Source organism: Talpa europaea (assembly GCF_964194135.1).
Source record: "Talpa europaea genome assembly, chromosome: 11".
Classification (NCBI taxonomy): domain Eukaryota; kingdom Metazoa; phylum Chordata; class Mammalia; order Eulipotyphla; family Talpidae; genus Talpa; species Talpa europaea.
Window position 1 is genome coordinate 44,343,368 of NC_140078.1, and position 22,511 is coordinate 44,365,878.

General features: G+C 41.8%; 1 protein-coding gene across 3 annotated transcripts in view; it reads left to right on the forward strand.

The window, feature by feature from the left end:
- The window catches only part of GRB10 (growth factor receptor bound protein 10), a gene marked incomplete at both ends in the record, with an annotated part of 127,733 nt that extends 106,506 nt beyond the window's left edge, over positions 1 to 21,227 (forward strand). For all 3 annotated transcript variants that reach the window (XM_084248367.1, XM_084248366.1, XM_084248365.1), the window contains 6 exons: positions 5,732 to 5,809; positions 6,732 to 6,848; positions 7,670 to 7,736; positions 7,953 to 8,040; positions 18,155 to 18,248; positions 21,081 to 21,227. In XM_084248367.1, the coding sequence (XP_084104493.1) occupies positions 5,732 to 5,809; positions 6,732 to 6,848; positions 7,670 to 7,736; positions 7,953 to 8,040; positions 18,155 to 18,248; positions 21,081 to 21,227 (591 nt within the window). The remainder of the gene's footprint in view (positions 1 to 5,731; positions 5,810 to 6,731; positions 6,849 to 7,669; positions 7,737 to 7,952; positions 8,041 to 18,154; positions 18,249 to 21,080) is intronic.
- Between the last annotated feature and the right edge of the window lie 1,284 nt (positions 21,228 to 22,511).

A 22,511-nucleotide genomic window follows, 5' to 3' on the forward strand; every position in this document is an offset into this window, starting at 1 on the left:
ATACTAGACACTGTTAGAAGCAGAACCCTAAGAGTGATAGGGATCCCAGAAAGGGAAGGAAAAGAGACAGAAGCAGAAATCTTACTCAAAAAATTGAGAACTTCCTAAACCTACAAATTGAGTTAAATATGGATGTCCAGGAAGCAGAGAACACTAATTTCATTTTTTTTAAGATTTATTTATTTATGCATACAAGAGCTGGGGTAAAGGCCAGAGATGGGGGTTGGGGGGGTGGGAGAGAGGATCCATCATAGACAGAGTGGGGAACAGAACAGGCACATTGACCGAAATACACTGCTGAGGGGAGCAGCGGGCGAGACAGGAGAGGTCTGCCTTGCCATGTGGGTTTCTCCCTGGGCGGCCGGGGATTGAACTTGTGCTGCAGAGGCTTCGGATTGCTTCATGGTGTGGTTCTTAACCCCTTGCGCCACCAGGGAGGCCCAAGAGAACACTAAAATTTTTAAATACAAAAAAGGACGCATTATTGTCAAACTATCAAAAATCAAAGATAATGAAAAAAAATTGCAGCAAGCAAGAAAAAAAATAAATTATAAGGGCCCCCAAATCAAATTTACCCACATTTCAGCCCAGACATTGTCCAGGCAAGAAAAGAATGAAAGAAAATATTCACAATCCTAAAAGATAACCGGCCAAGAATTTTGTATCTGCCGAATTATCATTTAAGTATGATGGTGTAGTGAAGATTTTCTCAGACAAAGAGAAGCTAATAGATTTTGCCACCACCAGATCCACTCTTTAAGTAATACTAAAAGGAGTTCTAAGGAAAAGAAAAACTGAAACACAAACTCCTGCGCAAAGTGGCAATAATAATACAACACTGGACTCGTGAAGAAGAATCCTATGAGTCAATAGCAAAACATTAAGGGGGAGGAAGAAATGGGAAGAACTTGTGTGGTTAAATGTCGGAGAACAGACACCAGCTCATAAAAGACCTAAAACATACAAATTTAAGTGCACTAACCAAAAACACAGAATAGACATCCACAGTTAAAGAACCAAAAAAATTGATACAAATACTAAGGAAGCCATACAGAAAGAGCAGAGATAAATGGGAAAAGAAACAATAAAAAAATGAACAAAAATCAAAAGCAAAATGATAATAAACAGTTCATATCAATAATCAAACAGAATGTGAATGGTTGGAATTCACTAGTAAAAAGATACAGGCTAACAGTGTGGGTGAAAAAATTCTAACCATCAATACTTTGTCTACAAGAGACCCATTTTAAAACTGAAAGACTAAAAGAAACAAAAAATAATGGGCTGCATATCTGCTCATAATTCAGAGTAAATCAGGAAATGCTATTCTTACATCCAACAAGCTAGACTTTCAACTAAAAAAGGTAACCGGGAATAAAGGTGGACACTGTATAATGTTCTAAGGAACAATTTACCAGGAAGATATAACAGCTATTAATATTTATGTTCCCATAGTGACAAGTACCTAATTATATAAAGCAACTAGTAACAGTTCTGAAACAATACATAAACTAAAACACAATCATTGTTGAAGACTTCAACACACCAGATCAAAACCATTTGAACAAGACAAAAAGACAAAATGCATATGATCATCTCAACAGATGCTGAAAAAGCATTTGACAAGATACAACATCATTTATGATAAAAACTCTCCAAAAAAATGGGACCCACATAAATATTATGAAATGTCTATAGGATAGTCCCACAGCCAACATCATATTCAGTGATAAAATGTTGAAAATATTACCACTAAGATCAAGAACAAGAAAGGGATGCCCACTATCACCACTGTTACTTAACATACTTCTAGAAGTCCTAGCTGAAGCAATTAGGAAAGAAAAAGACATAAAAGGAATCCCACCCCTAGAAATAGTAAATGAATACAATAAAGGGGTAGGATACAAAATCAGTACACAAAAATCAGTGGCATTTCTATATGGAAACTATGTATCAGAAGAAAGGGAAATAAGGAATATAGTTCCATTTACAATCGTGCCAAAAAGAATGAAATCTCTGGGAATAAACTTAATGAAAGAGATGAAGGACCTATGCTATGAAAAGTATAAAACTCTGTTAAAGGAAATAAAAGAAGAAATGGAAAAAGGTCCTTTACACATGAGTTACAAGAATTAACATCATTGAAATGGCCATATTACCCAAAGCATTTTACAGACTTAATACCTATCAGAATACCAATGACATTTTTAAGGAAACACAATTATTAAATTTATATGGAACCACAAAAGGCCCTGAATAGCTCAAAGTCTTGAGAAAAAAGAAAAAAAAAATGGAGGTATCATACTTTGTGACTTCAAATTATATTACACAGCAACAGTAATCAAAACTGTATAGTACTGGTCCTCCCCGGTGGCAAAGGGGGTTGAGCACAGTGCTGTGAAGCTGTCCACAGCCTCTGCAGCATGGGTTCAATTCCCGACCGGCCAGGGAGATAGCCACATGGCACAGCAGACCTCTCCTGTCTCACCCACTGCTCCCCTCAGCAGTGTTTTAGGTCCGTCTGCCTGTTCTGCTCCCTGCTCTGTCTCTGGTGAATTCTCTTACTCTCCCGCACCTCTGGCCTGTACCCCAGTTCTTGTATAAATAAAATAAATATTAAAAAGTAAAACAGTATAGTACTGGGAAAAAAAAATAGAAATTCAGACCAATGGAATAGATTAGGAATCCCAGACATAAATCCATATAAATATGGACAGTCTTTGACAAAGTAGCCTTGGTCATACAATGGAGAAGAGTTAGCCTTTTTAACAAATAGTACTAGGGGCCTCCCCGGTGGCGCAGCGGTTGAGCGCTGGGTTGTGAAGCTGCCCACAGCCTCTGCAGCGCCAGTTCGATCCCCAGCTGCTCCCCGGCCTCCAGAGGAGGGTCCCACATGGCGCACAGACCTCTCCTGCCGCCCGCTGCTCCCCTCAGCAGTGTACTTTGGTCCTTCTGCCTGCTCTGCTCCCCGCTCTGGCTCTGGTGAATTCTCTCACCCTCCCGCACTTCTGACTGTACCCAGTGCTTGTATAAATAATAAATAAATAAATCTAAAAAAAAAAAAAAAACAAATAGTACTGGGAAAAATGGATAGCCACTTGCAAAAAAATAAAGCAAGACCCATGGTGAACATCATACACAGAAATTCAAAGTGGTTTAAAGATTTGGACATAAGAACAGAATCTATAAAGTTCTTGAAATAAAATATAGGGGACAAAAACATAGGACATATACCACAAAGATATATTTGGGAATACAACCCCGACAGCAAGGGAAACAAAAGCAAAAATAAACAAATGGGACTACATCAAACTTAAAAGCTGTTGTACTGCAAAAGAAACTATCACAAAAACAAAAAGGCAACCAGGAGAAATATTTGCATACCACACATGTGACAAGGGGTTAATCTCCAACATTTACAAAGTCCTTACACAATTCAGCAACAAAGAAACTACTCACCCAATTAAAAAAAAAAAAAATGGGAAAAGGACCTCAGTAGACAGAGAAGACTTTCAGATGACCTACAAACGTGAAAAAATGGTAAACCTCACTTATTACAAAGGAAATGGAAATTAAAACCACATTGATAGACCACTTCACCCCTGTGGGAATGTCCCCTGTGAAAAAGAGGCTAATCAGCAAATGTTGGTGAGGTTGTGGTGAAAAAGTAGCTCTCATCCGCTGTTGGTGAGAATGCAGGCTGGTCCAGCCACTGTGGGAAAGGGTATGGAGATTTCTGAAGAAAATAAAATTGGAAATTCCATATAATCCCGAAATACCTGTATTAGGTATTTATCCAAATAATATGAAAACTAATTATTGAAACTAGAATGTAGCAGAGGTGTGAAAGATCTACTAATGTTAAGCTGTCAGCTCTTTCCACGATATAATGTGATGTCTTCATTTTGAGTGTCATTTGAAAACATATTTTCAAATTGCTTCCAAATTTGGTGAAATATAACCATAGTACAATACTCTGAGTTAGAGTAAAAATTTGATTGACCTTATACATTGGAGCAGAAAATGCATTCAGTAAAAAAATTTCATTTTTCTCTACATTCTTACCAACATTTTTTATTGTTCTTTTCGATGTAAGCCATTCTCACAGGTGTGATGCCTTGTTGTGGTTTTGATTTGCATTTATCCAATAATAATTGATGATAAACATTTTTTTCTTATGCCTATTGGTCATCTGTATGTCCTCTCTCAAAAAATATCTATTCAGCTATCTATAGAATCAGAATATCCATTTTTTAAACTGGGTTTATTGCTGTTGAGTTGCCTGAGTTTGGATACCTTGGATATTAACTATTGGGTGTATGATGTGCAAATATCTTCTCCCATTCATGAAATTCTTATTAGGTAAGAATTTAGATAAGTATTTCTGATCTTTCTTTTTTTTTTAAGATTTATTTATTTATTTATACAAGCACTGGGTACAGTCAGAAGTGCAGGAGGGTGAAAGAAATCACCAGATCCAGAGCTGGGAGCAGAACAGGCAGACTGAATGAAGTACACTGCTGAGGGGAGCAGCGGTCGCGGTAGGAGAGGTCTCTGCACCATGTGGGCCCCTTGATGGCTGCTGGGGATTGAACTGGTGCTGCAGAGGCAGCAGGCAGCTTTGCAGCCCAGCGCTCAACTGCTGCGCCACTGGGGAGGCCCAGTATTTCTGACCTTAATAAGAAAAACCTTAAGTTTTTCTCTGTTGAGTATGACATTAGCTGTGGGTTTGTAGAATATGGTCTTTATTATCTTGAGTTACGTTCCTTCTATTTCTGTTTTATTAAGAGTTCTTATTATAAATAGGCACTGATCTTGTCAAATGCTTTCTCTGTATCTGTTGATATGGTCATACATTTTTGTTCTTCCATTTGTTGATAAGGTGTTATAGCACATTAATTGTTTTGCATATATTGAACCATACCTGCATCCCTGGAATAAATCCCTTTTATCATATTTTGATGTTTTCGTTTTAGAAATAAGCATTTCCTTTAGCCACTAGAACTTAAATTAAGGTTACATCACATAAAGGAGAATGGGTGGGGAGATATAGTCCCCTGCATAACTTTTTTTTCTGCTCTCCCTGATCTTTTTTTTTTTTTTTTTGTCCTTTTCCATATGAGGAGTATAGTTGCAGTATTGAAAGAGTACCAGAATTTGCAGAATTTGCAGTGCTTATTGCCAGAGTAAACAAAGCATAAGCCACTGAACTGGGTAGGCAGTCACTCTGGTGGATAGGAAGAGCACTGGTTTTGAAATGGGCTATGTACATTCAAATCCTGAGTCCTAACTTTACTATGACCTTGAGGATATTACTCGACTTTTCTATTTAGTTTTGCTATTTGTAAAAGCTGCATATAAAGTATATATTTCATAACGGATTATATCAAATCTTAACATAAAGCACTTAGAATATAACTGGGCCCATAGAAACATTCAGTAAGGTTCATTGTTATCCTTGATTTTATTATTACATCTGTTAGTGCTCTGATATTCTCCTGCTCACTCAATACCCCCAAAACCATTTTAGCTGTTACCATCTACGAAGAAACAATCCTAGAAAGACAGTGTTGGGTGCTATGTTGGGTCTTTGTAGTTTAGTTCATGGAGGCTTCTAGCAGAGTGTTGGCCATTCTCTACTTAGCAACATCCTTCACTGTCATGGTTGTGCCATGTTCTGAGTCTTTGGGGTCTCAGAGAGCCTGGTCACTGACTCTGCTTTCCCTTTCAGTATGGAATGCTCCTTTACCAGAACTACAGAATCCCTCAGCAGCGGAAAGCCCTGCTCTCTCACTTCTCAACTCCAGTGGTAAGTGAAGCTATGAGCTTCAAAAGTTAAATTCCTTTTTAGCTGCTGCATCAGCACATACTGTGGATGTCCCATTTCAAACAAGATCACCATGAGGAGCGCCGTAGAGAGCACGTACATTTCAGAGAAGTCAGTGACATACCATTTCCATGAAGGATTTTGCCGTCTCTCCAGTGTGACTGCTGGCAGAAAATTCTCCTGCCTTCTATCTCCCCATGCATCCTTCATGGTGGTTAGGTAGATGGCTCCATTTATGTGCTCAGAAGCCACCAACAATAACTGTCAGTTCTACTGCAAAGCTGCCTTCCCCACCTTTGACTTTTGTATCTTTCAACTATGGGATCCATGGGTACTTTATGCTAGAGTACTTCACTGGTGAGAATTTAGAGATTATAATGACTCTTCTTGTCTTCTCATGATACATTTTACTTCCCAAAGGTATAGAAACACTTCCTCCTCTCAAAAATAAGATCTTAAAGATCCTTTACTGTTCTTTCCTACAACTTGTCATGCTAACCACAGAATCTCAATATTTCCCTGAACTGAGCTACTAAGAGAAGGAACAGGCTGCTGGTGAGAACTGGACTCACCTTAACAATCCTGTTTCTGATGTTTTGCTCAGGTTAGGTACCATGTGAAGTATTACAGGATTTATATCCTCTTGGTCCTGGTGGCCTCAGCCCTATGAATATTACAAGAGGATTGAAAGTTTCTTGTTCTCCTTAAGTGAAAGCCATTTTTAACTGAAGGGCTCTTCAGGCACTGAATTTCCAATTGAACCTTAGAGAGTTGGGAGGTGTGGGGAGGGGCAGTCTAGTCCCCTTTCCAGGCCATCTTTATAATTGTTTCATGCAGGATTCCCCTTTGTGCTGCTGTGTCTTATTCCCCTGTATTTAAAAAACATGTGCCCTTTTCTTTTCAGCGCAGTGTCTCGGAGAACTCCCTTGTGGCAATGGATTTTTCTGGGCAAACAGGACGAGTGATTGAGAATCCAGCTGAAGCTCAGAGCGCAGCCCTGGAGGAAGGACATGCCTGGAGGGTAAGCCATGCCCTGGTCACACAGGAACAGGCATCCTCCCAGGTAGCATCCATAACCCTCAGATAAATGGCTGTGTCTTTTAGGGTGACATCTGAACTCTCGACTAGAGGAAGCAGTTGGCATCGTAGGTTCCTCCTAGTTCCTAGTACCCCTGAGCTCTGTGGGGGGAAGCAGGAGGGGCCTACTCTGACCTCTTGGCTCTCACACAGAACTGTTCCTGCTGATGAGCGGGCTGTGGCCATCTGTGAAGCCTATGGCATCCTGCCTGATGAGGCCAAGTCAGAGGCATTCACATCATGGCTCAACCATGGATGAGCTTGTGGCCTTGAACTCTCTATCTCTGACTCTCAATGGAGAGAGTCTTAATCTCCCAATGGATGAATATCACTCAAATTTCCAGTTGTTCTGAGATTTAGAGACAGTGTACCAAACAAGAACCCACAGCTGTAAATTGGAAATGTGTTCCCTGTGTTTCAGGTTTAGAATGACCCACCTGAATTCATTGAAAATCTCATGTTCTTCTTGGATTTATCAGATATTTCATTGTCTATCTTCTATGTGAGGAGCAAGAGCCTCCTCTTCAGTCATGGGGATCATTCAAAATGCACATTTGTTTTTAACCCTTTTAACCCTTATGAGTTTATATGACCCATAAGTTTTTTGACATGTGTGGTCAGAGGCTAAGGTGACTTTTGTCCCCAAGGTCAGGGCCCTATCGTAGGAAGTCTCCCATCCCGGCCTCCCACCCAAAACTATGTGTATGTTGACTTGTAGGTTGTGTCATTCTGTCTGTAGTGCTAACGCTGGGATTTCTTTTGCAGAAGCGAAGCACACGGATGAATATCCTAGGTAGCCAAAGTCCCCTCTACCCTTCAACCCTAAGTACAGGTAAATATGCATGTTAGCCACATATCTTTGTACATATGGAACATAAAAATGGTGTCCAGTCCTCACTGAGCTTCACAAAGTTGGTGGGCCCAGAGTGTACCATGAGAGGTACAGCTGTGGGAGTTAGGACCCCATGCTGATGACAAGTTATCTGTGATTTGGGGGAGCTGCTCTGCAACAGGGACCAAGATGCCACCCTCCTTCTCTTTCCTGCAGTGATTCACAAGACGCAGCACTGGTTCCACGGCAGGATCTCCAGGGAGGAGTCTCACCGGATCATTAAGCAGCAGGGGCTGGTAGACGGGTAAGAAGCACACCAGAAAAGCTGTTGTCTGCTAACGCTTTTTTGTGCTAGGCTTTATCTGTTTCATTTCTTGGTGCTTCTAGTGTGGGAGATTGTCCTTATAAACCCCATCTGAAAGAAGAGGAAATCTCAGAGGTGCCGATTTGTACAGGCTGGCATAGCTAGCAAGCATTCCACCTCTGTCCACACTATAATCATCCTCTGCCTCTTTGACAAGATTCAAACTGCTGAGGAACACAAGACAAGCTAGTTATTTTCAATTAATAAGATAGTGGGGAAAATGGAAACCAATACATATTTTTGCTCATAGCTTTTGATTTATGCATCATATCACTTGGCTTTTGCTACAAATAACCCCAAACTTTAGTGGGTTAAAATAACAAAGCTGTATCATTTCTCGCTTGGAATTGCTTGAGTGGCTCTTCTTACTTGCACCATCTCAGTAACACTGACTAGGAGCACTTCCCTCATAAGTCTGGTGACCTTGGCCTTGGTGAAAGGGTAACTGGGCATGTTTCCAGAAGGCTAGCCTGATGTAGTCATTTTAGGACATCGTGGAGTCCCTGGAGCAGGAGAGGTCAGTCCCAGGGCTGAAGCACATCTACAGTCTCTCTTGCATTACATTTACTAAGTTCCCATTGACCAAAGCAGATGCCACTGACATAGCTCAGCTCAGCATCACTGCGGGAGGGAAGGGGCGGCGCAGGGTGCATATGTTGGACAGGCTGGATGGATTGGTGTAGCTACTGCAGCCTCATGGCCCTCAGCTTGAGTCCTCTCATCTCCAGGCTCCCCACAGGGGTACCCTCTGGTTTTCCTCCCTGATGGACTCAGTCAAATGTCCTGAACATGGGACTGGTCCATTTCCTTGTCTGAGTGGCCCCACACTGGATCTGCTGAAAAACAGCTCCTTGGAAGCTGCTAAACTAAAACTCTGTTCTGTTTTATTATGGAAATTTTTCAAATTTACATCAGAGAAGTATAATGAACCCCCTTTTACTCATTACCCAACTTCAGCAATTTTCTAATCTTTTTTCTATTTCCCACATTTTCACCCCTTCCTCCTCCTTTCCCTCTCCTTCCCTGCTTTTATTTCTTTCCCTTCCTCCCTCACTCCCTCCCTCCTTCCTTCTTTTTTCCATTTGTTTCCTGCCTTCTGGACTATTTTAAGAATTTTTTTTTTAAATATTTATTTATTTATACAAGCACTGGGTACAGTCAGAAGCGCAGGAGGGTGAGAGAATTCACCAGAGCCAGAGCGGGGAACAGAACAGGCAGACTGATGAAACACACTGCTGAGGGGAGCAACGGGCACAGCAGGAGAGGTCTGCGTGCCATGTGGGACCCTCACCTGTGGCCGGGTATTGAACTGGCGCTGCAGAGGCTGTGGGCAGCTTCGCAGCCCAGCACTCAACCACTGCACCACCAGGGGAGGCCCACCTTCTGGACTATTTTGAAGGAAATATCAGACTTCCTAAATTTTTAACTGTAAATATAAGGACTCTTCAACAGACATCCTTTTTGAATCAGAATCTTGATAGGGGATGAGAATTTGCGTATTTATCTACCAATCAGAATTAGAGAACTAGCTAATTAAACTATTATGTTCTTAATTCCAGAAACTGCATATTTTCCTTCTTTTGTATTCACGTCATTTTCAGTCAGAATTTTAGGCAGACAGTTTTATTGAGGAATAAATTCCAAATTGTAGGGCTGTTAATGGAACAATTACCCACACAACTAGAATATCATTATTATACTTAACAAAATAAGAATTCCTTAATATCATCTAAAATCTAATCCATGTTCCAGTTCCCAATTGCTGCAAAAACAAACAAGCAACAAAAAAACAAGTCCTTTAAATTTTGTTAGTTTTAATCAGAATCCATAAGTTGCCTTGGGTTGATAAACCTCATAAGTCTTTCTGAATATAATAGTCTCCCCAGCTAGTCCATTTTTCTTTTCTCTTTTCTTATCTTTTGTTTGTTGAAGAAATAGGTCATTTACTTATCGCCAATCTGTGGTTGCTTTTCATCTCTGTCTCCATTATTTCCTGTAATAGAAACCCGATTAGATTCAGGTTCATTTGTGGAGGTGGGATGGTGGGGCGGGGGGAGGGTCTTCAACAATATTACTGCCTTGCTTCCAGAGTTAAGTGCATGAGGTCTAATTGTGACCTGCTTTGTGATCTGCAGATTGGGAAGCCCTTTGCATGTGGTTGGCCCAGCCTCCCTAACAGAGTTTCCATCCCCACCCATGGACTGGTTGGGCAGCTTTGCTAAATGGACTCACATTCTGTATTTCACTAGGGGTTACAGAAATATTTTCTAATTCTATTATTCTGCCATCATTTAGCTAAAATTCTGTCCCTTCTCATTCGATTTCCTATAAAGGTGCTAAATGCTTGATATTTCCAACACTAATAGTGTTTAATTCCAGTTGTGACAAGATGCATCAGCTCAGTGACATAGTCTCTTGAGAGCTCTTGTTCTCCCTAGTAGAATGTGTAGCTTGTACATCATCTGTAAGTCTTTTCCATCAGCAATGCCTGGACATGTACTTTTTTAAACTGAAAAATAAATTGTGTTCACTAAAATTGAAGATTACAGGGATTTTACTTTTTAAATTTTATTGTATCTCTTTTAATCTGAAAATCTAATGACCTCATCTTAATTATTTTACATCACTAAATACTCATTTGCTTTATCCCACATACATCTTGAAATTACTAATATTTCTTCAGTAAGACTACTGAGTTCACATTCCTCGCAGTCCTCTTAATCCTTAAGGTACATCTCGGACACATCAGGTTAAAATAATTGTTTTCTGTGGTTCTACTACCAAACTACTATATAACCATGTTCAATTGTTTCAGTTTTTTTTTTTTATTTTTGTGAAGAGATTTAATTTATTGTCTCTTTGGGTTAATGCTGCTTTTTAAATTTTGTAAAACATTTCATAGTTCCAAAGTAAAAACTATGAAGCAAAGCACTTTGTTGACTGTACTTTGCCCCAAAGTGAGTTAACCATTTTATCAGTGTTTGTTTATACTATCAGTGTTTCTCTTTTAAAATACAAGCCAAGTATATTTGTTTTCCTGTTCTATCCCTACTTAAAGGGGGTTATATATTGGGTCACAACTTTGGGAGTTTCCTGATGAAAACCGGAACTATCCCCTGTAGTATCAAGGTAAAACTAAAGAAAGAGGCAGGCCACTCTAGGCCATTGGTAGGTGGCAGGTTTAATAAGCAAGAAAATTTATACAGAGGCTTATCTTGCATGGGCACACGACAAACAGATCCAGTCAGAATCTTAAGAATGTATATGGTGGCCTTAACAAGGCTTAGTCATGTGCACCATCCATATGGTCTCAACACCACATTAGTGTTTCAAGGTTGTGTCCTAGGGGCACCTTCTGAAAGCTGGCAAGGCAAGCAGAATTCTCAACCCGAGGACAGTGAAGCAGGGAGCTGTTTGAATGCCTGTGTCCAGCTGGTGGGTCAGCTGGCGATCATGTCCTCTCAGTGACCCACTCCCGCTGCTGCTGTCCCGAGGGCTGCTCCACAGGAGGGTGTGGTTGCCTCCTCTCCTGTCCACTGCATCCAGGCACCATTATTGTAAGTTTTTGCCCATGTATCTTTGCTGGTATATCCTTAGAAATGGTATTGTCAAGTAGAAGGGCAAAGGCTTATCTAATGTTGTAAGATAATATAATATTGACTATTTCCCCTTGTTAGGGCACTCACTACATAATGACCCCAGAAATGTGTGACTTGGCTCTTGTTTTGCCATGTTCCAGGTGACAATTCTACTACTACCTCTTCAAGCTGAGAGGGAAATTGTAATTTACATTCCTATGAAGGGGGCTGAGCCTTTCCATGTCTAAGGACCACTTATATTTCTTTTTGCAACTCTCAGACGTTTTGCCTAATGTTCTGTTGTGGGTTTTTTTTTTTTTTTTTTTTTTTTAAGATTTACTTATTTTTATACAAAAGCTGGGGTACAGGCCAGAGGTGTGGAGGGTGGGAGGATTCACCAGAGACAGAGTGGGGAACAGAACAGGCAGACTGATGAAACACACTGCTGAGGGGAGCAGCGGGCACAACAGGCGAGGTCTGCGGCACCATGTGGGATTCTCCCTGGCTGGGATTGAACCCGCACTGCCAAGGCTGCGGACAGCTTCACAGCACTGTGTTCAACCCGCTGCGCCACCCGGGAGGCTCTGTTCTCTTTGTTTAATTTTTTAAAGATTTATTTGTGCATACAAGAGCTGGAGTACAAGCCAAAGGTATGGGGGGGTGAGAGGATTCACCAGAGACAGAGTGGGGAGCAGAATAGGCAGAATGGCCAAAGTACACTGCTGAGGGGAGCAGCGGGCGAGTCAAGAGAGATCTGCTGCACCATGTGGGTTGCTCCCTGGCCAGCTGGGGATCGAACTTGTGCTGCAGAGGCTGCTGATAGCTTCATAGGTTGCATCTTAACTGGTTGCACCACCAGGGAGGCCCTGTTCTGTTATTTTAAGTTGTAAACATTTTCCCAGTTTTCCATGGCTTACAGTTTTTTTGGCTTATACAAAATTTTGTAATATGAAATTCATATTGTCATGTGTATTTTCATTTGTGTCCCATATCCTTTGGGATTTTTGATTCATAGTCATTTAAGTTTTCCCCACTCTTAAATTGTAAAGGTCCTTATTTGTGTTACCTCTGTAACTTGTATTGTTTCTTCCTCTCTTCCTTTTTTTTCCTTTTCTGTTTGTTTGCTCAATTTTGTTTTTTTAGAACTCGGTTACATATTTGGTGTACTATGTAAAAATGGATCTCATTTTCATTTTATTTTTCCCAGTGTGGCTATGTAATTGTTCTCCCCACATCTTTGACATGCTACCTTTGTCATAGAGTAGCCACTTTTTCACTTTAGGAAGGCCTCCTTTCCCAACTCTAAGAAAGTATATTTCCTCTCTATAAAGTTTCCGGCAAGTCAGACATTTAAAATTCCTTTCAATGACACTGTTTGTGTTTAGGGGTTTGTGTGTATTTTCCAGGGCTTCATTATCCTTTCAAGTCTTGAGCCTTACCAGAAGGAAATCCTAGAATCTTTCAGTAGTGTCACAACCCCACGTTGCCTGGTTCTAAAGAAGCCAGACTGGCTCACCCTCCAGGTGACATCCCACTGCCTGAAAAACCAGGGTTGCAGCAGAGGTGTCACTCAGTGCCTTGGCCGCTGCTGTTTCTCCCAGGACCCAGAGCAGTGAGGATGTCAATGCCTCCCTGAGGAGCCACCTGTCAGCATGGGAGGGCTATGGGGAATGGAGTATGTGTGAAAGTTTCCCTGGTGATTGATTCTGTGAGAAGGTCCAATCCATTTGTTTTGAGGGGGGCTCTCCTTTGATGGGGGCTGTGAATGTGGATGAACACAGTATGTTTACTGAATTGTGTATGATTCCTTTTTTAAGACCATATTTGTCTTTCAGCTTGTGCTAGAGTAGAACCCCAGGTGACACAGTTCCCATCTTTTCAGACTTGGTGAGGATGTGAGGGTTTCCACCTTACACAACCCAGCCCTCCTGATGCTGTCCACCTTGTTTACAGCAGGAGCTTCTTTCTGGGGTCTTACTTGTCTCTAATGTTGTAATTTTCAATCCTGATGTTAGACTGCCAGGGCTATGGCAAAAACAAAAATAAAGATGATGAGACCAATTCAGGTGTCACCATAATGATGCCATATCTTCTACTAATTCCTGTATTTAGGCAGGAAATGTGTTAGAAAACAAGGAAAATTAGATAATCAATTTGTAATCTTTATCGATCCCTACAGAGGAAATGAAGGGAAGCCAATTTAGAGGGAAACAACAAAAAGAAAACAACTTTGAAAGACAATGTGAGAATGACAGATGGCATAAAACAGTACAGGATTCCTGGAACTGTGCTCTCAGGTTATATTTGGAGGGGTCCCTCTGTCAGAGAGTCAGCAACCTGGAGTAAGTAGGGACGTATTTTTGAAGTCCCCAGTATCTAGGCTGCCCACAGTGCAGGTCACCTTGTACGCATGTGTGTGTGTCTGTGTGTGTGTCTGCAAGTGTGTGCAGAGATATATGTGTACATGCACTCACAACCATCTTGTCCTGTTAGGGATTCCTGCCAGTTTCCTTTCCCTCTTGCTCCCCACAGCCCACTCTAGAACCTGGAGAAGAATCATCTCAAGGGGCAAATACAGCTCTGTCATCCCCCTTTGCTAAAAAATCCCCTGTGGTTTGTTTGTGGCTCCATCTCCAGCCCCTGCTATACTTACACTCAGAGATCTGGTCCCAGCAGCCCTCTGACATTCCTTCCTGACCTCTGTGCCTTTCGTGAGTTGTGTCTGGGCCTCTGTCCACGTCCATTAACCTTCCACTGGTAGGCAGGAAAGTCAGAACTTGAGTTCTCTGAAAGTTTCTCTTCTCCTGGACAGAGAGAAGGGTGCTGTTCTGGCACTAACACGACATCACCAAATGAGCCCTAACAGTGCTCCTGAGCATGGAGGAAGCATCTACAGACAGCCCTGACTTACAGTGGTTCAACTTAAAATTTTTCAACTTTACAGTGGTGCAGAAGCAATACACATTCCATAGAAATGGTTTTCCTGGTTTTGAATTTTGATCTTTTCCGTGCTAATGACATGCAGTGCTGTCCTCTTTTGTGATGCTGGACAACAGCACCGAGCTGCAGGGGCATGAGGGGAAAGCACCTGTACTGTACAGTGGGCTGTGTTGCCAGCTTTTTTTTTGGATATTGTTTTGTGTTTCAGTCTCTTGTCATGTCTACAAAATGCCTATTTGTCTGCGATAATAAACACTTTCATATAAAAAGGGCTTGGGTTAGATGACTTGCTCTACAATGGGTGATGTAAGTGTTCTGAGTGTGCTGAAGCTATGATTAGGTTAGGTGTGTTAAATGTTTTTTTGACTTAAGATATTTTTGACTTGTGATGGTTTTAAGTAACCCCAACTTCCTCATAAGTTGAGGAAGATCTGTGCAGATATACTCAAAGTGAAACCATTAGCCCCATCTTTCCTGCTATACCCAGGGCTTCTCCATTGAGTCTGTTGGCTGTGTGACCTTGGGGCATTTACTTCTCTGTGCCCACTTCCCCACTGTAAGACAGGTGGATAGCAAAGGTCATTGTGAGGCACCTCAACTCAGACTGGGTAGTTATTCTGATTGCTGTCAGTCTTGGGCATAGGCTCTTTGCTCTTTCATGAGTCAACTTGTGAACCTCTGAGCACCGCCCCTGCACTTGACTTCAGTCCTTAATGAGGGTGAGTACTTACCTGGCCTGCTGCTCTCCTTTCTGTGTTATGTTCTTGGTTTATCAGCCTGTACGGGACACTCAGGCTCCATGGGCCTCATTTCTTTCTCAGAACCAGAATCTCTGCAATGTGCTGGTTGTGTGTGTTGTCATCTTGTGCTATGGTGGATTGCCTGCTGTGGTCTGTCGGCCACTCCCCCACCCCGTCTCCTAGACAGGTAAATGGCCAAGCCAAGGCTGAGAAAGCAAATCGCCCCCACTCATGACTCTAATTAAGTGCCAAATCCAGGGATCTTGCTACTCCTAAGCCATACCCTTTTCATCTCATATGCCTCTCCATATTAGAAGGCATTTCAGGTAGACACCCTTTAGGCATTACCCAAACCTCTGGGGTAACCTTTGGATTCCCCAAGGCCATAGCCATACTCCCAAACTGAGAGGCAGATGTAGCAATGTCACTGGTCCTATTACCTGCAGTTTCCTCTCTGCAGAATGAAACAGCAGGGAGATAAATAAGGTAACAGGTAACATGAGAAAGAGACACTCACAACTTTTCCCTCTAGGAAAAGGAGTTCTGCCAACTCCTGGGGTTTTACTGGTAATTATAGCTTATTTGCAATGAAACAACATTGCTGAGAAAAAGATTTTTGAGGCGAATGAGGAACCTGATGAAGAAGCTCTGCTCAGGAGACAGGCAGGACCGCCTCACCTGTCTCTCTGCATTGACAACACATCCCGTGCAGCTGTGGTTCCTCACCCTGCAAGTCCTCACTGGTGGCTATCTTCCTAGTGTACCCTGAAGAAGCTGCATCCTTGAAATGCTGTCATAAAGGGGTCATGTATGATTGGCAGACTTTACTAGAGCCCTTTGGAGAGCCAGTATGATTATTCATGTTGCAAAGGCTCTGAGAAGTCCTCCAGTAAAAAATCACCATGATTATTCACATTATAATGACTCTTAGAAAACCTGAGCAAAATTAAACTTCTTTACCTTCCTAACACAGTATTTTCCAACGTTATTTTGTTGCTTTTTATATTAACATTGTAATTTAGAAATTGGTGATTTAGCTGGTTACTATAATTTGGTTCCTAACCCCTTTTAATTATGTTTCCTCTCAGGCCATTTTTCCTTTATGACTTGAATCAGGAACTGAGATTTTTTTCTCTTCCATTCTGGTGTACACCTGTCTGTCTTATCAGCTAAATCAGTAAAAAAAATGGTGTAAGAATAATATAATGAACTCCTGAATACATTTATCTCCTTTCTTTCTCCCTTCCTTCCTCCCTCCTTCTCCCTCTCCCACTTAGCCATTTGGGAATAAGTTGTGACATGATACCCTTTAACCCTAATTATTTTAGCTTAAAATTTCTAACAAGGACTTTTCTTACATAACCACAGCACTGTTATAAAAGTTAGGAAATTAAGATGAATGCATTTCCATCATCTAATATATACATTTATTCAGTTTTTACCAATGGTCTTAATTCCATCCTTTATTCAAAAGAAAAAAATCTTTTTTTTTTTTTTTTATAAATTTTATTGTTATATTCCCCATACAATTGCAGCCCCCCCCATTCTGACCCCAATCCCTCCCCTCCCGCCCCCGCCCCCCTAAAAGTGTCTCTGGTTCATAGTTTTTTGTTGATTTTGATTTTCACTTTCTTATAGTTATTCATTTTCCTGGTCCCTTATTTAAGTTTTCTAGATTCCTGCTATGAGTGAGACCATCCGGTATTTTAAAAGAAAAAATCTTTAATCCTATGTAGTCTCTATGCCAGCGTGTTTCTGTAGTCTTCCTGTCTCTCAACAACACTTATTTTCAGTAGAGGCCAGGCACTGTGGAGTGTGCCTTGTTTGGGCAAGTCTTTTTACTCGTGCTTCAGTTGAGGTTATGAGCTTTTTTTTTTTTTTTTTAAGATTTATTTATTTATGCATACAAGAACTGGGGTACAGGCAAGAAGTGCAGGGGATGAGAGGATTCACCAGAGACTGAGTGGGAATATAACGGGCAGACTGAAATACACTGCTAAGGGGAGCAGCAGGCGAGTCAGGAGAGGTCTGCTGTGCCATGTGGGTAACTCCCTGGATGGCCAGGGATCGAACTAGTGCTGCAGAGGCTGCGGACAGCTTTACAGTGAAGTGGTAACCTCTTTCACCACCAGGAAGGCCCCTCAGGTTATGGGTTTTTGACAGTAGCACCCAGAAGTGATGTTGAGAGGTCACATCTTCTCTGGAAGTATTGAATACCTGGTAAAGGAGGTCTATAACAGGTTTCTCTATTATAGTGTTACTATTTTTCCCATAGTAATAAATATTAGGCAGAAAGTTCTAAGATGATGAAAATATTGTTTCTCATCCAACTTTCATCTGCTGATCTATTGGCATCCTTTGAAGATCTTACAAATGGGAATCTGTGGCGATTGCCAAATGGTGATTTTCTAATTCATCTTTTTTTTCTCCATTAATTTAGCTGGAATTCTACCCTAAGAGCATCTTCTCTTCCTTATTAATTTATCTCATTTTTCTTCCATAACACCAATATAGACTTAAAGCATTCCCATTTTGGCTGAACTGCCTTCAGGGTCATCATTCTTTGAATCAGCCAAATCCCTACAGAGGCTTGACTGTTCTCAGTGGAAATGATGTTCACTAACCATAGTCTGGGTACAAGGGGAAGCTGCCACCACAGGTCACACTGAATCATCTGTCTTTAATCCTGTCTTAGCAGACGGAGCAGGGGTGTGTGTGTATGTATGTGCAAATATATATATATATTAAATCTGGATTTTAAAACTAATAATCAGTTGATTATTTTCCATTCTTCAGACTTTTTCTCCTCCGTGATAGTCAGAGTAATCCAAAGGCATTTGTCCTCACACTCTGTCATCATCAGAAGATTAAAAACTTCCAGATTTTACCTGTAAGTATTGACAGACTCATATGTTTGTTTTCTCTTGTTTCAGTCATTAATACAATTTTCAGGTTACAAATTAGCAAGGCTGACAGTTCCAAGTTCACAGGTGAGATACCTTGAGCCTTTATTTTTTTATTTTTTTAAAGATTTATTTATTTGTTTGTTTGTTTGTTTGTTTGTGCAAGCACTGGATATAGTCAGAAGCGCGGGAGGGTGAGAGAATTCACCAGAGTCAGAGCAGGGAGCAGAGCAGGCAGAAGGACCAAAGTACACTGCTGAGAAGAGCAGCGGGCGGCAGGAGAGGTCTGCACGCCATGTGGGACTCTCCTCCGGTTGCGAGGGAGCAGCCGGGCATCGAACCGGTGCTGCAGCGGCTGCGGGCAGCTTCGCAACCCAGCGCTCAACCTTGAGGCCCCCTTGAGCCTTTATTGAGGGGATTGTTCTTTTAAAACTGAGAACAATGTTTCCCTAGAAATAATATTGAAAATGGTAGTATTTTGTTGAGCCCTACCCACTCACCTGTCTGACTCATAGTTGCAAGTGACATGGCACCTGGTGGGAAAAAACAAGGTTCAGTAAAGGGTCAATACTGCGGGTTGTGAGCCCAGGAGCTGGTGGCCAGGAGTGCAGGTAGTACACAAAGGCAGATGTACAGAGTCCACTGTTGCAACTTTATTCCTGGCTGTTATGAAGAGGCTTTTTTTTTTTTTTTTAAAGATTTATTTATTTATTTTTATACAAGAACCGGGGTACAGGCCAGATGCAGGGAGGGTGAGAGGATTCACCAGAGACAGAGCGGGGAACAGAACAGGCAGACTGATGAAATACACTGCTGAGGGAAGCAGCAGGCGAGACAGGAGAGGTCTGCTTCACCATGTGGGCACCACCGCAGCCGGTAGGGATTGAACGTGCACTGCAGAGGCTGTGGACAGCCTCACAGTGTGGCGCTCAACTGCTTGCGCCACCAGGGAGGCCCTAAAAAGGCATTTTTACAAAGTACTATTATATTATCAAATGTAATTAACTCTCTCTTTAATGTACTGTAGCTCACATCCTAGTACATGATTTGGATATAGTGTGGGAGATGGTTGTCTGTCCCTCCAAGAGTTTACAGTTTTGTTGGGAATAAGATATACAAAATTAATATCAAATGTTTTATATTCCTTTAACCTCCAATTCCATAGATCAGTAATAACTTTCATGAACTATTTCCTGACAAACCTTAACCCAGGAAGTATTGCCAGATATTTTCCTCACTGAGATTCATTCTGTCCATTTACAAAATGAAGCTCTGTGTGTTTTGATGTAACCTGATGTCATCTGTTTCATGTGATTGAACCTTTTTTGAATGTATAAGAGCCCATCTCAGGAATGGTGCAGCAACAACAGATGGAGATGGTGGAGGGCAGTCTTGCTCAATTGGGGTGAAGCAGGCTGCTAAGCACTGTGTGTTAGGCAGCAGCTTCCTGCTGTGTCCCATGGCCCTCACCAGCAGCTCTAAGGGCTTACTGTGGACTGCACCAGACAACATAGCCTGATATGAAGTCAGGATTCCCAGAGTCCATAAAACATAGTATGTAAACTAGAAATTGTTATTCAAGGAAAAGTCCTTCATTCACAACCCTTTTTGTTTTCTGCATTGCCTGTTGACACCACTGTTACCATTCTCTTACCCTAATGAAAAAGCATTTTATGGTAGGTAGAGTATGTAATCCCATTCTCCCCAAATCATCCCCAGTCCTAGGAGTACCCTAGAGACTATAACTTGAGACTTAAAAAAAAATTGCAGCTACAGTGCCTGAAAACTGGCCATGGTAGGTGCCGTAGCTCCAAAAGTTTTTAGAATTAAGAAGAAATTTTACGTTTATTAGTTAAAAATGGTTTAAAACTACTTTCTCTGGTGAACAGCACAATATGAGTTTCCTGTTCTAATCTGTATTGCAGTCATTGAACTTAAAATTCATTGAGTTAAAATAGCTGATAGGAATACATTTCTTTCTGGAGATGATGTGGAATATTTTCATTTTAATACACATAGGTACCAATTATTCCAGAACCTGGGATAATTGCTTTACCTACATTATCTAATACTTTAAGTAATCCAATCCAGCATTTGATTCATAATGGAGCAGAGTACACCTTGGGACCTGAAGAGGAGGTTGCCCACAATCCTACAACTAGTACCCAGGGCTGTATCCCCTTCCAATTTTTTTTTTAAAGATTTATTAATTTATTTATTTATACAAGCACGGGGTACAGTCAGAAGTACGGGAGTGTGAGAGAATTCACCAGAGCCAGAGCGGGGAACATAACAGGCACACTGATGAAATACACTGCTGGGGAGAGCAGCGGGCGCGGCAGGAGAGGTCTGTCACGGCATGTGGGATCCTTTCCCAGCAGCCGGCGATAGAACTGGCACTGCAGAGGCTGCGGGGCAGCTTCTCAGCCCAGCACTCAACCGCTGTGCCACCGGGGAGGCCCTGTATACTCTTTCTTGGGGTGTGCTGTGTGCATAGATACTCATAGTGCCTCTGGTCACCCTCAGCCTCACCAACTGGGTGAGCTATGAGGTGAGCTCTTTCCCAAAGCACCTTAGCAGTAAGGGGACCAGCTATGCCAGGCAGACCACAGTAATTTGGCAGTGCCCAGCACAAACACACCATTCCCCATCTTTTACCTTGCCCCAGCCCCATGTCTTCTGTCTCACATTGCTGACTTTCCATGTCTCTCTTAGGAACCAATTCATTGTTAGCAGGCAGAGCTAATATTGACCATGTACCCTGTTTTACCCCCTGAGATATGACCTCTAACTTGGCAAATGTTCTTGTGTCTCTCTAGTGTGAGGATGATGGGCAGATATTCTTCAGCCTTGATGATGGGAACACCAAATTCTCTGACCTGATACAGCTTGTTGACTTTTACCAGCTAAACAAAGGAATCCTGCCTTGCAAACTCAAGCACCACTGCATCCGAGTGGCCTTATGATCTCAAATTTACTCTTGAATAAAGACTAGAGGAAGTTGACACTGGAATGAAGTAGAGGTCTGTGCATTGGTTAAGAACATACATCTTTTCTGCACTTTGGGATTTGGAGGAGCAAGATGGGTTCAGTTGGTGCCAATCGTTCAAGATTGACTAGTTTGTTGGACTTGACGATTTGCTACTGCAGCTCCAGGAGGATCGCTCCTTCCGCACTAGCCGAATCAGAGAGGGCATGACAGAGCAAGTGCAAATTTGAGAATAAACTGGAATGACCGTCTTGACTGGGCCACATAGGAACAAGAACAGGAGAGAAAGCATTGGAAATGAACTCTTGCCCTGGAATAATCTTGACAATTAAAACTGATATGTTTACTTTTTTGTATTGATTACTTTTTTGCACTCCTTTGTTTTCAAAATTGTATTCAGCCTACATTTGGGGGTGGGGGTGTGGCTTTTCAGTGCATAGAAAACATAAAGACAGTTGGATTGGGCAGCTTCAGGGTCCCCATATATTTCCAGATTATGGTCTCCACCTTCTGAAGGTTACCAGAGGTGGATTCAGTTCCCAAATAACAAAGCACCCCCAGTCCTTCCCAGTATACTTGAAGAGTTTCTTTTAAAATAAAAGGTGTCACCTGTGGTAGGCATTTGGCATGTCTTGTGGACTCATCGGGCTACCACAGTCTGTCGATCACTTTTCTATGCACAAATGTCCTGTACTCTTGGTGTTAGTATGTCTAGTCTTCCACAGTTCAGGAGACTTGATTTCTTTGGAAAACTCACTGTCCTGTAACATGGCAGGGCTGAGTTACCTCACTCCAACTTAATGCAGGCCAGCCTTCTTGAGACACACCTGGTGCCTGCTTTCTGCCAACAGTTATGCCACATTGCCCACCGGGGGTACTTTTAGCCTAGTTCTGGAATGATCACTGCCTTACCCCCTGCAGTAGTGTGAGTCCATTTGTGGCTGTTTTCCCTTAGGGGACTAAAGAATCTAAAAAGAAAATGGTACCTGGTTGGTTGGCTTCTTTTCATGTCCCCCACGTTTCTATGGTGATAAAGATAGAAATATTGAAAAGGGCACATCTGTAGCCCTGTATTAAAAGGTCTTTGCTTGATAACCTCTGTCCTGCTGAAAACCTCCATTAGCCAGTAGATGAGACAGCTAGAGGCTCCTCCTCTGTTGGCTTATGATCATAAGTACCTCACAGCAGTGTGGACATTGAAAAGTTTTATCAACACATCACTGCTTCCCACTCCAGGAATTGAGTCAGATGGGAACTTGAG